Below are 15,509 nucleotides of genomic sequence, written 5' to 3' on the forward strand. Positions count from 1 at the left end.
GTTGATATTTTCCCTGATTTTTGTTTCCAAAACCTTAGCCACCACTGATGTTAAACTAACTGGCCTGTAGTTGCCCTTACACCCTTTCATGAATAAGGGTGTCACATTTGCCACTCTCCAATCCTCTGGCACCTACCAGTATCCAGGGAAGATTGCAAGATTATGGCAAGCCCTTCTGCTATCTCCATCCCCACCTACTTTAAGCTATCTGGGATGCAAGGTGATTTATCAACCTAAGCATAAATCAACCTTTTTAGTACCTCACCCTTCTCCATTTTTATCCTACCCATTGTCTCTACTCTCTCTCCTTCGACCGATATTTTGTCAGATTCCATTTCCTTAGTTGAACACTGATACAAAGTATTCATTCAGTATATTAGCCTTGCCCTGCGCCTCTAAGCATAAGTTACCCTTTGTCCCTAATGGGCCCCATTCCTCTTCTTACTATTCACTGACTATTTACATGCCAGTAGAAGATCTTTGGGTTCCCTTTTATGTTGACTGCCATTCTATTTTCATATTCCCACTTTGCCAGTCTTATTTTCCTCTTCACCTCCCCTCTTAACTTACTGTATATGGCCTGGCTCTCAATTGATGAGTTCTCCTGACGTGTATCACACACCCTCTTTTTTGTTTCATCGTCATCTCTATCTCCCTCATCAACCAAGGAGCCCTGTTCTTGGTTCCCCTACCTTTCACCCTTGTTGGAATGTTCCTAGTCTGTACCTGAAATATCTCTTCCTTAAAGATAGCCCATTCTTCCAATACAGCTCTTGTCAGTTTTTTGGTTCCATTCTACCTGGCTAGATCCCTTCTCATCGCATTGAAGTTAGCCTTCTTCCAATCTAGACATTCTACCTTATTTTGTTCCTTGTTTGTCTGCATTACTAGTCTAAACCTTATGATACAATGATCACTCTTGCCCAAGTGTCCCCTGAGACACTTGGTCCACCTCATTTCCCAGCAATGCCTCTTTCCTAGTTGGGCTGAGAACATACTGATCAACGAACTTCTCCTGAACACATTTGAGGAATTCTTCCATCACCTTACCCTTTATTCTAAATTTATCCAATCAATATTTGAATAATTAAAGTGCCCCAATATCACCACTTTATAGTTCTTGCACATCTCTGTGATTTCCCTGAAGATTTTCTCCTCTATCTCTCTCTCACACTATCTGGAGGTCTATAGAATACCCCTAGTCGTGTGATCATCCCCCTTTTTGCTTCTCAACTCTAACCAAATGGATTCTGTCCTTGCCCCTTCAAGGACATCCTTCCTTCCCAACACTGAAATTTCTTCCCTAATCAGGACTGCCTGCCACCTCTCTTTTTTCCCTTTCTCTATCTTTTCTGAACATTTATATCCTTGTATATTAAGCACCCAGTCCTCGCCACTTTTAAGCCACGTTTCCGTTTTTGCCAACATCATATTCCCAAACTGCTATTCATGTTTGTAGCTCACCAACCTTATTCACTACACTTTGTGCATTTACACACATGCATTGCAATCCTGTCTTTGCATTCCTCGTAGCACTTCTCAGTCTACTCCCATCATATACGGAACTACTCCCTTCTCTAGTACTGTCTAACACTCTCACTCTGACCTCACCTAATAATTTGCTATGTCCTACTCTAGTGCTACTTGTCTCTTTCCAATTCTCTGTGCACCTTGGTATTCCTCTCTTCTATTATCTCCTGGTTCCCACACCCCTGCCAAGTTAGTTTAAACCCTTCCCAATAGCACTAGCAAATCGCCCAGCAAGGAAATTTGTCCCAGCTCTGTTCAGGTGCAACCTGCCTGGCCTGTACAGGTCCCACCTTATCCAGAACTTGTCCCAGTGCCCCAGGAATCTAAAACCCTCCCTCCTACACCAGCTCTCCAGCCATGCATTCATGTGCACTATCCTCATATTTCTATACTCACTTGTGCGTGGTACTGGGAGTAATCTGGAGATTACTACTTTTGAGCTCCTGTTTGCTAATTTCTTCCCGAGCTCACTAAACTCTTTCTGCAGGACCACATCCATCTTCCTACCTATGTTGTTGGTACCAATACCACGACTGCTGACTGTTCACCCTCCCCCTTCAGGGTGCTCTGCAGCCGTTCAATGACATCCCTGACCCTGGAACCAGGGAGGCAACACACCATCCTGGATTGATGTCTGCGGTCACAGAAATGCTCATCTATTCCCCAACAGAATTGCCTATTACTATTCCTCTTCCAGTCTTCCTTGTACCCCCTGTACAGCTGAGCCACCTGTGGTGCCATGTCCTTGATCTGGCTACACTCCCCAGATGAACCATCCCTTTCCTCAGTATTCAGAACTGACAACCGGTTGGAAACTGGGATGCACTCGGGGGACTCCTGCATTATCTGCCTGTTCCTCTTCTGCCTCGCAGTCACCCATTCCCTCTCTGCCTGCATACTCTTAAGCTACACATCTATAAACGTGCTAGCAACAAAGCTCTCAACCTCATGGAAGCTCTGTCGTGATGCCAGTTGCTGCTTAACTTCCAAAACATGGAGCGCAAGCTGTGGCAATTGACTTTCTGCACATATGGTTATTCAGGACATGAGAAGCGTCCTGGAGTTCCAACATAGCACAGAATGTGCACTCCCGAGGTTGGAGCAGCCCTGCCATTCCTCTATTAGATAATAAATCTTTGTACTACAAATAAACCCTGCTACTAATACTAATAACCCTACCAATAGTAACATAGCTTACTAATAGTAATATAGCTTACTACTGCTAATGTTAAACTTTACCAATACTAATCTACTTTACCACTATTAATATTAAAATGTTACCAATAGCAATAATAAATCTTACTTATAAATTATAAGATTCACCAGCTACTCACTTTTTACTTGCTCTCATACTTGATATTTTTAAAGTTTAAGTCCCAGTTGTTTAGACTCAGTCCCTAAGCAGTAGTGCTCCCGAGCCAATCAACCTGCCGCTTTCCCATGACGTTAGTTTACTCCCCCACTTCTATTTTTTAAGACTCCGAACTGTAGAGATAGTGGTCTCCACGCAGGGTCCGCCACCGTCACTGCTGCTCCTGACTCCCTCCAGGTAAATGGAAGGCCCCAAGCCTGCGTCTCTCTATCCGCTCCTGGTAGTTGTCTCCACGCAGGTCCATCGCTCCCAAATCCCTCCAGGTAACTGGCCAACTCCTGCTCCTATGTCTCTAATAAATTTGAGCTCAAACACAGCTGATGAACACAGCAGAAACATAGGCCAACTGTCAGAATGAATATGGTAAGGTCCTGGATGTGATTAACAGCAGCAATAACAGCAGAATCCAACCGCTGCAGTCACTTGTGAACTCGCTGGTGTCTCAGCAGGTGGGATGACTGAGTGAATCCCTTCCCACACTCTGAGCAGGTGAACGGCCTCTCCCCGGTGTGAACTCGCTGGTGTGTCAGGAGGTTGGATGATCGATTAAATCCTTTCTCACATACAGAGCAGGTGAACGGCTTCTCCTCAGTGTGAACTCGCTGGTGTATCAGAAGGTTGGATGATCGATTAAATCCCTTCCCACAAACAGAGCAGGTGAACGGCCTCTCCCCAGTGTGAATGTGCTGGTGTCGCGAAAGGTGAGATGCTCCAGTGAATCTCTTCCCACACAAGGAGCAGGTGAACGGTCTCTCCCCAGTATGAACTAGCTGGTGTGTCAGCAGGTTGGATGAATTAATGAATCCCTTCCCACACTCGGAGCAGATGAATGGCCTCTCTCCGGTGTGAACTCGCTGGTGCGTCAGAAGGCTGGATGATCGATTAAATCCCTTCCCACAAACAGAGCAGGTGAACGGCCTCTCCCCAGTGTGAACTCGCTGGTGCGTCAGAAGGTTGGATGAATTTATGAATCCCTTCCCACACACGGAGCACGTGAATGGCCTCTTCCCGGTGTGAACTCGCTGGTGTGTCAGAAGGTTGAATGATCGATTAAATCCCTTCCCACACACAGAGCAGGTGTGCGGCCTCTCCCCAGTGTGAACTCGCTGGTGCATCAGCAGCGAGGATGACTGGGAGAAACGTTTCTTACACACAGAGCAGCTGAATGGCCTCTCCCCAGTGTGAACTTGCTTGTGTCTCTGCAGGGTGGATGAATGTGTGAATCCCTTCTTACACAGGGAACAGATGAATGGCCTCTCCCCACTGTGACTGCGTTGATGAATTTCCAGCTTGCATGGGTAATTGAATCCCTTTCCACAGTCCCCACATTTCCATGGTTTCTCCATGGTGCGGGTGTCCGTGTCTCTCTTCAGGTTGGATGATCAGTTGAAGCCACATCCACACACAGAACATGTGAATGGTTGTGTAACTGGTTAAAGCTCTTTCCACAGTCAGTGTACTGGAACACTCTCACTCAGGTGTGTGTCTCGCTGCTTTTCCAGTCACTGATGATGGTTGAAATCTTTTCCCATAGACAGAACAGACAAACATTTTTTGTTCCATATTCGAAGGCTGATGATATTCAGGTCATAATGAATCGAGTGACACGGTCAGATCTTGATGTGATGTTTGGTTTGAGTTTCCCTTCTGTAAATCCTCTCCTTCAGATACCCTGTAAAAGGAGTTTACAAAAGCCATCACTGTAAGTACAGAATAGAAATTCAGAACAGGCAATTCTATTTTCTATGAAATATTCTTTCTTCTGTTGTTTCCCCCAAATATGTGCTCCATTCAAACTAAGAGAAGCCAAAATAAGTCTCAACAAAAGCAAAGGGAACATTCCCAGCTAAACCAGAATGTTGTTACCAGTGTCTGTGAGACACTCTGTAACCTGAGGTGTCCACCAGTTGTAGAAGGTATCAAGTGTGCTCCCTCTCCGGGGCCCACCGGGCACGGAGAAGACTATGGAAAAGAGGACAGCAGCCAGAGTGATATCTCCACCCCCAATATGGTCCCTGCACATCCTGGACCTACACATTGATGTTTTAACCAGGCCCAAGATAAGGTCCAGAAGATCCTCCGACTTATCCACCTCACCCCTGCCCCGCCACACCGAGCGACCAAAGATTAGGAGAGTGGCGTTAAAGTGTAACCAAGGCTTTTGTTAATGCCCCACATGACAGACTGGTCATGAACGTAAAAGCCCATGGGATCCAAGGCAAAGTGGCAAGGTGGATCCAAAATTAGCTCAGAGGCAGGAAGTAAAGGGTAATGGTTGATGGGTGTTTTTTGTGACTGGAAGGCTGTTTTCAGTGGGGTTCCACAGGGCTCAGTACTAGGTTCCTTGCATTTGTGATATATATCAATGACTTGGACTTGAATGTAGGAGGTATGACTAAGACGTTTGCAGATGATACAATTAACTATGTGGTTGATAATGAAGCAAGCAGTAAACTGTAGGAAGATATCAATGGACTCATCAGGTGGGCAGAACAATGGCAAATGGAATTCAATCCAGAGAAGTGTGAGGTAATGTATTTGGGGACAGCTAAAACAAGACAAGAGAATACACAATAAATGGTAGGACACTGAGAAGTATAAAGGAACAGAGGGAACCTAAAGTGCATGTGCACAAATCCCTGAAGGTGATAAACATAGGAACATAGGAGCAGGAGTAGGCCATTCAGCCCGTCGAGCCTGCCCCACCATTCAATATGATCATGGCTGATCTTACACTTCAATGCCTTTTTCCTCACACTATCCCCATATTCCCTATGTCATTTGTATTTAGAAATCTGTCAATCTCTGCTTTAAACATACTCAATGACTGAGCTTCCACAGTCCTCTGGGGTAGAGAATTCCAAAGATTCACAACCCTCGGAGTAAAGAAATTTCACCTCATCTCTGTTCGAAGTGGCTTCCCCCTTATTTTGAAATGTTGTCCCCTAGTTCTAGACTCCCCAACCATGGGAAACATCTTAGCTGCAGAATACAGGCCCAGTTTCCCCAATCTCTCTTCATTGAACAGTCCTGCCATCCCGGGAACAAGTCTGGCGAACCTTCGTTGCACTCCCTCAATGGCAATAATATCCTTCCTAAGGTAAGGGGACCAAAACTGCACACAGTACTCCAGATGCAGTCTAACCAAGGCTCTATACAATTGAAGCAAGACATCACTACTCCTGTTCTCAAATCCTCTTGTGATAAAGGCTAACATACCATTAGCCTTCTTAATTGCTTGCCGCACCTGCATGTTAGCTTTCAGTGACTTACTGACAAGGACACCCAGGTCCCTTTGTATATCTACACTTTCTAATCTCTTACCATTTAAGCACATCTAATCCTCCGCCCAAAGTGGATAATCTCACATTTTTCTTCATTATATTCCATCTGCCACGTTCTTGCCCACTCACTAAGTCTGTCCAAATCCCTCGAAGCTGCTTTGCATTTTCCTCAACACATTCCCACCTAGTTTTGTGTCATACGCGAACTTGGAAATACAACATTTGGTCCCCACATCCAAATCATTCATATATATTGTGAACAGCTGGGACCCCAAGCACTGATTGGGCAGGTAGAGAAGATGGTCAAGAAGGCATATGGCATACTGCCTTTATTACCCGAGGCATAGAATATAAGGGCAGAGAGGTTATGCTGGAATTGTATTAAATGCTGGTTCGGCCACAGGGATGAGGAAATTTAGCTACAAGGTTCAGTTGGAAAAATTGGGTTGTTCCACTTGGAGCAAAGCAGATTGAGGGGAGATCTGATAGAATGGGCGGCGCAGTGGTTAGCACCGCAGCCTCACAGCTTCAGGGACCCGGGTTAGATTCTGGGTACTGCCTGTGCGGAGTTTGCAAGTTCTCCCTGTGTCTGCGTGGGTTTCCTCCGGGTGCTCCGGTTTCCTCCCACATGCCAAAGACTTGCAGGTTGGTAGGTAAATTGGCCATTATAAATTGCCCCTAGTATAGGTAGCTGGCAGGAATATATAGGGACAGGTGGGGATGTGATAGGAATATGGAATTAGTGTAGGATTAGTATAAATGGGTGGTTGATGGTCGGCACAGACTCGGTGGGCCGAAGAGCCTGTTTCAGTGCTGTATCTCTAAAACTAAAAGTGTTCAAAATTATGACAAGTAGGGAGAAGGTCGATAAAGAAAAGCTGTTCCCATCAGCTGATGGCACAAGGACTAGGGGGCACAGATGAAGATTTTGGCCAAAAAAGCTACAGGAGGATGTGAGGAAGAACACTTCTAATGCAGTGAGTGATAATGACCCAGAACTTGCTGTCTACGAGGGTGGTGGAAGCAGAGATGATCAATAATTTCAAAAGGGAATTGGATAGGCACTTGAGGGAAATAAACCTGCAGGACTATAGGGATAGAGCGGGGGAAACAGGACTGATTGGATTGTTCTCCAGAGAGCTGGCATGGAATCAAAAAGCTGAATGTCCTCCTTCTGTGCCGTAATGACTACGAATCATTTGTATAATCTCTTGTAATTTAATCCTTGGAGTCCAAGTTTCAGTCAGGTAAATCTGCACTGCATTCCCTCCAAAGCCAATATATCCTTCCTAAAGTGTGTGCCCAGAACTGAACAGAGTATTCCAGATGTGCTCTAACCAGGTTTTTGGCATTCTCAGAGTTTTTCCAGTCACATCAATACCTGAAATCTTTTCCCTCAGATAGACAAACCTTTTTCCTTGCACGTTCAAAGGCCAAAGATATTCAGGTCCTGATGAATCAAGTGACTGTCAGATCCTGACGTGATGCTTGGTTCAAGTTTCCCGTTTGAAAATTCTCTCCTTCCAAGCCCCTGTAAAAGGAGTTTACAAAAGCAGTCAGTCAGCCCAAAATAGAAATGCACACATTCTCTGCTCCTATTTCCTGGCCCAGGATGGCCACGCAAGCACCTGTGCACATATAAAACAGTGAACATAATCCCTCCACAAACCCAAATATAAAACAATGAAATAAAAGCAAAATACTGCGGATACTGGAAATCTGAAATAAAAACAAGAAATGCCGGAACCACTCAGCAGATCTGGCAGCATCTGTGGAAAGAGAAGCAGAGTTAACGTTTCGGGTCAGTGACCGATGAAGGGTCACTGACCCGAAACGTTAACTCTGCTTCTCTTTCCACAGATGCTGCCAGATCTGCTGAGTGGTTCCAGCATTTCTTGTTTTTACATAAAACAATGAACATTATTTTCCAGACTCTAATATAAAACAGTGAACATGACTCTTGTTGAACTAGGGAATGGGGGAGAGGTCTCACATTGGAAATTGTTGGGCCCAACTCAGTTCAATAGTACTCGGGATTAAACTCCATCTCAAACTAATGCAACAAAAAAGACCTATACAGGAGGTCAGGGACTGACTTCCAACACCCACCTTGATTCAAACAGGCTCTTAATTGGTCCGTCTGTGTTTCTCAACTCAGTTCTGTGAGCAATAGCTACAATAAAAAAGCAAAATACTGCGGATGCTGGAAATCTGAAAAAGGGGAAAATGCTGGAAACACGCAGCAGGTCAGGCAGCATCTGTGGAGAGAAAAACAGAGTTAATGTTTCAGGGACATCAAGCTGCTGGACTCTGCAGCTTGGAACTCAGAATGGGAGGAGGAAGAATGAGGAGAGGCAATATAGTCCAACACTCACAGCAACCTACAATCCACCTACATTACTGGGATAGGGAGAGAGTTTAGAAACACTCACCAACACAACTCCAGTAAAACATCCCAGGAGGAAAAGGGGGAGCAGTGTGTGTACCTGCCCTGATATCCCCCTCCCCAGGCCTGTCAGTCAAACCCCCCACTCCTCCCAGTCTACAGCTCAGCCTAGCAGCTTCCTGCACCTTGAGCCAGCCCTGCCCAGGTGTGGCCCAGTCCAAGGGGAGTCTTTGTGGAACCAGGGAGGGGGGGACCTCCTGCCCTGTGCTGTGTCCCAAATGGTTCCTCCCTCCCCCAGACCCCTTTATAACTGAGCTAAGTTTCCTTTAAAGTTTTGTCCTTTGATATTACAGTTTATTAATTCTTAGTTCCTCCAAAAGAGCTGGACAGATGGCGGTAATCAACCCGGGCCTGTCACCGGGAGAAACCCCGCAGCTGCCTTCCAGCTCGGTACAGATGCTAGACCAAGAGCTTCTTGCCGGAGATGTTGAGGCCTACACCGGGTGTCTCTGAGCCTCCCGCTGCCGCTTACCAGCTGCAGATACGAATCACTGCACTGCCATAAGGCGCATGCGTATGGTCTCCTGGTGTGAATCGGGGAATGTTGGGTAAAAGCCCTGCCATGACGGCCCGACTGCGTGAATTATGTATTTTTTTTGCTGCAATGGGATGAAGCATGTGACCGGAGCAATCAACAAGGCAGCTTTTATCACTGTTTCTGCAGACAGAGCAGAACGATTGCCGACGTCATCAGTATCACCGAACACTTGCTGCTATGACGTCACCACGCACCGAGTGGGTGAGTGGCGACGAGCGGCCAATGGGGGAGTGGGGATAGCGACTAGCCAATGGGGGGTGGGGATAGCGAGTGGTCAATGGGGGAGTGGGGATAGCGAGCGGCCAATGAGGGAGTGGGGATAGCGAGCGGCCAATGAGGGAGTGAGGATAGCGAGCGGGCAACGGGGGAGTGGAGATAGTGAGTGGCGATTAGCTGGGAACGGCAAGCAGTCGGGCGCGGGAAGCGGGAAAGAGAATCGGCCATTGAGGGGATTTGGGTATATTTCGCTTTTTGTGTCAAATTGAGCAGCGCCATCTTTGTTCCTGGCAGCAGCCTGGGGACTGATGTTTCAGTCGATGAAGTTGCATTTGCGCATGTGCCAGCCCTGCGCTATTTAGTGGTTCCGTTGCAGGCAAACGCGTTTGATGTTTGCTTTGAGGGGTTGGAGAGTGGGGCTGGAGGGTTAATCAATGAAATTAGGAAATAACTTATACAGAAACCCCAGAGCATGGACTTTTTTTTAATTTCCAAAATATACTTCATTCATAAAAATCTGTAAAAATTACATTGCCAAACAGTTTCCAAACAGCACCAAAAAATACAAGCATTGCAAGGCAGATCAGTTTCCTTCAATACTGTCATGAGTTTCTTCCCAACCCTTCCGTTTCACAATTGTCATGTCAATTACAGTTTTACATTTACAGCAATTGAGAATATTAACGATACAGTTCGAGGGGTTTCCCATGGATCCAGCCCCTCAGTCCAGCTTGGTGGGGGAACCTTGTCTTTCCCCATTGAGCCTTTGCTGCGGCTGCCCCAAGCTTTAGTGCGTCCCTCAGCACGTAGTCCTGGACCTTGGAATGTGCCAGTCTGCAACATTCGTTGGTGGACAACTCTTTGCGCTGGAAGACCAGCAAGTTTCGGGCAGACCAAAGGGGGTCTTTCACCGAATTGATAGTCCTCCAGCAGCAGTTGATGTTTGTCTCGGTGTGCGTCCCTGGGAACAGCCCGTAGAGCACAGACTCCTGTGTTACAGAGCTGCTTGGGATGAACCTTGACAAAAACCACTGCATCTCTTTCCACACCTGCTTTGCAAAGGTACATTCCAGGAGGAGGTGTGCGACCGTCTCTTCCCCACCACAGCCACCGCGGGGGCACTGTGCGGAGGGGGCGAGACTTCGGGTGTGCATGAAGGATCTGACGGGGAGGGCCCTTCTCACCACCAGCCAAGCTACGTCTTGGTGCTTGTTTGAAAGTTCTGGTGATGAGGCATTCCGCCAAATGACTTTGACGGTCTGCTCGGGGAACCATCCGACATGATCCACCGTTTCCTTTTCCCGTAGGGCCTTGAGGACATTCCGTGCAGACCACTGCCTGATGGACCGGTGGTCAAAGGTGTTTTCCCGCAGAAACTGCTCCACGAAGGATAGGTGGGACGGCACGGCCCAACTGCATGGAGCGTTCCGCGGCAATGTGACCAGGCCCATCCTTTGCAACACCGGGGACAGATAGAACCTCAGCACGTAGTGACACTTGGAGTTTGCGTACTGGGGATCTACACACAGCTTGATGCAGCCGCACACGAAGGTGGTCATCAGGATGAGGGCCACGTTGGGTACATTTTTCCCGCCCATGTCCAGAGATTTGAACATCGTGTCCCTCCGGACCCGGTCCATTTTAGATCCCCAGACGAAGCGGAAAATGGTTCGGGTGACTGCCACGGCGCAGGAGTGGGGTATGGGCCAGACCTGCGCCACGTAGAGCAACAACGTGAGCGCCTCGCACCTGATGACCAGGTTCTTACCCACAATGGAGAGAGATCGCTGCCCCCACATGCCCAACTTTTGTCGTACCTTGGCTACTCGCTCCTCCCATGTTTTGGTGCACGCCCCGGCACTTCCGAACCATATCCCCAGCATCTTCAGGTAATCTGACCTGACGGTAAAGGGGACAAAGGATCGGTCAGCCCAGTTGCCAAAGAACATGGCCTCGCTCTTGCCGTGGTTAACTTTGGCTCCCGAGGCCAGTTCGAACTGGTCGCAGATGCTCATCAGTCTGCGCACGGACAGCGGATCCGAGCAGAAAACGGCGACGTCATCCATGTACAGGGAGGTTTTGACCTGAGTGCCTCCGCTGCCTGGGATTGTCACCCCTCTTATGCTCGCATCCTTCCTAATAGAATCAGCAAAGGGTTCAATACAGCAAACAAACAAGACCGGGGAGAGAGATTTGATTTGATCGAGAAACTTTCCGATTCCCACCCGTTGATTGACACTGCGCTACTGATGTTTGTGTAGAGCAGTTGGATCCAATTGCAGATTCCCTCCCTAAACCCCATTTTGGAAAGCACGTCCATCATGTAGGTGTGCGATATTCTGTCAAAAGCCTTCTCCTGGTCCAGGCTGATGAGGCAGGTGTCCACCCTCCTGTCCCGTACGTAGGCGATCGTATCCCTGAGTAGCGCGAGACTATCAGAGATCTTCCTGCCGGGTACAGTACAGGTCTGATCCGGGTGAATCACCAACTCCAGAGCAGACTTGACTCGACTGGCTATGACTTTGGACAGAATCTTGTAATCAACATTAAGCAGTGAGATGGGCCGCCAATTTCTGATTTCTGCCCTCTCCCCCTTCTGCTTGTAAATGAGGGTGATGATGCCTTTTCTCATGGTCTCTGACATGCTGCCGGCCAGGAGCATACTCTTGTATACTTCCAGCAGGTCCGGGCCGACCCAGTCCCACAGGGCCGAGTACAACTCGACCGGTAAGCCGTCGCTCCCGGGGGTTTTACTCGTCTCGAAAGACTCGACGGCCTTTGTCAGCTCGTCCAGAGTTAGTGGCTTGTCCAGTCCCTCCCTCCTGCTGTCATCTAAGACCTCTGTGATAGATGACAGGAAGGACTGGGAGGCTCTGCTGTCTGTGGGCTTTGCGTCATACAGCCCAGCATAAAAGGATTTGCTGATCCTTAGTATGTCGGACTGTGAAGACGTTACCGAGCCATCTTCTTCCTTCAGGCTGCTAATAACAGCTCTCTCTGTGTACCTTTTGGAAGAAGTAACGCGAGCACGTCTCATCCTGCTCGATGGAGCGGACTCTGGACCGGAAGATGATCTTGGAGGCCTCCTTGGCAAAGAGCGAGGCCTGCTGGCTCTTCACCTCTTGGAGGTCCTCCTTGACCTCGACCCCCATTGACTGCAACCGGAGTAGATTTTGCATAATTTTCTGGAGTCGGGACAGTTCCCTCTGTCTCTCTCTCGCCTTCTGAACACCTTTGTGGATGAAGAACCTCTTGATGTTCTCCTTAATCGCTTCCCACCAGTGAACTGGAGACTCAAAGAGGGGTTTCACGGTCCTCCAACCTTTGTAATCCCTTTTGAGTTCCTCAACGTTCTCTGGGGTCAGCAGTGTCGCATTGAGCTTCCACGTCCCTCTGCCAACCCGCTGGTCGTCCTGTAAGTGACAGTCGGCCAGTAAGAGGCAGTGGTCGGAGAAGAACACCGGCTTGACGTCGGTGGATCCGACCGTGACAGCACGGGACACAAACAGGAAGTCAATCCTGGAACGGGCAGACCCGTCCGATCTTGACCATGTGTATCTGCGCTGCGCTCCGTCTGCAGGTTTGCTGAAGACGTCGTGCAGTTTGGCATCCTTAACTGTTTCTATTAGGAATCTGGACGTAGCGTCCAGTTTGCTGTCGTCACTGCCGGATCGTCCAGCCGCATTGATGATGCAGTTGAAGTCATCGCCTAGGATGACCGGCCTGGACGTCGCCAGCAGCAGTGGGAGCTGCTGGAAGACGGTCAGCCGCTCGCTGCGTTGTACCGGGGCGTACACGTTGATCAACCGGAGCGGAGCGTTGTTGTACATCACATCTGCTACGAGGAGGCGGCCGCCCACCACCTCCTTAACTTCGGAGATGGTGAAGTTACCTCCCCGCAGCAGAATACCCAGGCCGGAGGAACGGCAGTCATTATCCCCCGACCAGATTGATGGCCCGTGGGACCACCATCGCGACCACTGCCTGTAGGTGCTGAGGTGTGGTATTCCACACTCCTGCAGAAACAGGAGGTCAGCTTTGACCTTGGCGAGGTAATCCAAGGTTGAAACACATCGCGTAGTAGATTTAATGCTACGTACATTAATGGAAGCAATTCTTACACCCATTTTTTACTAAAAATTAGTTGTTGCTTCCCATACCATTTGTCCTCGCTAGTCCCAGTCCTTCGGGATGTTCCTGCATACCCATCGTGTGCGCAAGCAGTTTCACGTTGGTTGGGCCCAGAAACCCCTCCTGATTTTTCATGCAGGGTTTGTGCCGCTCGGGTGACATCGGGGGGGTCTTGTAGGCAGAGAGCATTGGGTTGTCCTCAGCTGCTTCCATCTGTTCCTCCTCGAAAACATCACAGCTCCCGGTCTCCCGGAGCTCAGGTGCGCCAGACGTGTCTTTGCTCCCGGTGTCCCGGAGCTGAGATGCGTTGGCCACGTCGTTACGTGTGGGGCATTGGGGTTGGGGCACGCCGGGCCCATCACAGCTTCCAGTGCCCGGGGGCTGGGATGCTTTATCATCCATCTCGGAGTTCTGCCGCCTCTTTTGAAGGGGCTGTCGTTCCAGCATTTCCCCGTCCAGTGAAGAGGAGTTGTTGCAGTCTGATTCAGAAGAGAGCCTCCTCTTGCCACTGGTTTGGGTGGTGGCTTTGGGATGTTTTTTCTTTGTGGTTTTCCTCTGGACCACTTGCCACTGACCTGTTTGTCCATCTGCTGCCTCCTCCTCCATTGATTCTGTCTGTGGAGGAGGGGTTTCCGGGCACTGGGTAGGTGCTGGGTCGTTGGTTTCAGCTGCCTCCCCTTCCTTCTCAGGTTGAAGTTCCTCACTGCGGAGAAAGTTGCTGGTCTCCTTTCGAACAGCGGACGCCTTCGTCGAACCTTCTCCCGGCCTTTCCTTGGACCTTGCCGCCTGAGCATAGCTGAGGCAACGTTTGGGGCAGGTCTTGTAGAGATGGCCTGCCGCACCGCACATGTTGCAACACTTAGTCTGCTTACAGTCCTTGGTCTGATGGCCTTCCTCCTTGCAGTTCTTGCAAACAACCGTGCTGCAGTTGGCTGCCATGTGACCAGATTTGCCACATGTGCGGCATACTCTGGGCTGCCCAGCGTAGACCAAGAAGCCTCGACTTCCCCCAATAGCGAAGCTGGAGGGAGGGTGGATGATGGCTCCACTGGGATCTACCTTCAAGGTCACTTTGACCTGCCGCTTGCTGGTCCAGATCCCAAAGGGGTCCTTGACATCAGTGCTGCTGCCGGCCACCTCGACGTACCTGGCGAGAAAGGTGAGTACATCCACCACCGGAACATGGGGGTTGTAGAGGTGAATCGTCACCACCCGGTCCCGTTGTGACGGAAGCGTGAAGAGCGGCTCCGCTGTGAGGATCGACAGTGGCGCCCGGTCCCCTTTCTCCTTGAACGCCTTCAGGAACTTGATGCATCCCGCCACGTTCCGGAACGTCACGTCGAAGTATCCACTGCTGGGGAAATCCTGCAGGCAGAAGACGTCCGTCGCTTGAAATCCACAGCAATCGAAGAGAATTTTCTTGATGAAGAAGGTGCGATCGACCGGTGCATCTCCTTCCTTGTCCTTCACGACCACCCGAACGGTGTTGCGCACTCCCTGGCCCGAAGCTCGAAAATTGGTTATAGCCATTTTACTCAAAGCTTCTCCAGGATCAAAAAGCAATGATCATGGTCTCTTCTCAATCAAATAAGCACTGATAAGAACAGATACTACACTTGATCTTAGCCAAAAGGCCGAGCATGGACTGTTCATTATCTACCAGAAACAAGGGGAATGGGTAATCGAGAGTCACCAAAACAGCAGCAAGAACAGCAGAATCCAACTCCCACAGTAAGGTGAACTCTGGTGTGTCAGCAGGTGGGGTGAACGAGTGAATCTCTTCCCCCACACACACATTTAAACAGCTTCTCTCCAGTAAGAATCTGCTGATTATGCATTAAATCTTTTGAACTTTGAAATCTAGGATGTTGGCAGGTGGGAAAACTGAGTCGATCCCTTCGCATATGTGAAATATCTGAACAGTCTCTGTGTGACTGTGCTAGTGTATTAGTAAATGGGACGACTGAGTGAATCCATTTCCACATTCAGCTG

The 15,509-nt window shown here is 48.9% G+C and overlaps 1 protein-coding gene and 1 pseudogene across 1 annotated transcript in view; both read right to left on the minus strand.

The window, feature by feature from the left end:
• LOC137347503 (zinc finger protein 585A-like) overlaps positions 1-9,087 on the minus strand; it is a 37,494-nt gene extending 28,407 nt beyond the window's left edge. Inside the window, exons 1-5 of the mRNA XM_068011948.1 lie at positions 8,619-9,087; positions 7,597-7,717; positions 3,334-4,574; positions 2,441-2,535; positions 924-1,058 (exon numbers count right to left, since the gene is read on the minus strand). Coding sequence (XP_067868049.1) covers positions 924-1,058; positions 2,441-2,535; positions 3,334-4,248 — 1,145 coding nt within the window. The 5' untranslated portion in view covers positions 4,249-4,574; positions 7,597-7,717; positions 8,619-9,087. The remainder of the gene's footprint in view (positions 1-923; positions 1,059-2,440; positions 2,536-3,333; positions 4,575-7,596; positions 7,718-8,618) is intronic.
• A 5,967-nt stretch (positions 9,088-15,054) lies between these two features.
• LOC137347856 (U2 spliceosomal RNA) lies at positions 15,055-15,163 on the minus strand (annotated as a pseudogene).
• Positions 15,164-15,509: the final 346 nt, after the last annotated feature.

This window comes from Heterodontus francisci, chromosome 32 (assembly GCF_036365525.1).
Source record: "Heterodontus francisci isolate sHetFra1 chromosome 32, sHetFra1.hap1, whole genome shotgun sequence".
Lineage (NCBI taxonomy): Eukaryota > Metazoa > Chordata > Chondrichthyes > Heterodontiformes > Heterodontidae > Heterodontus > Heterodontus francisci.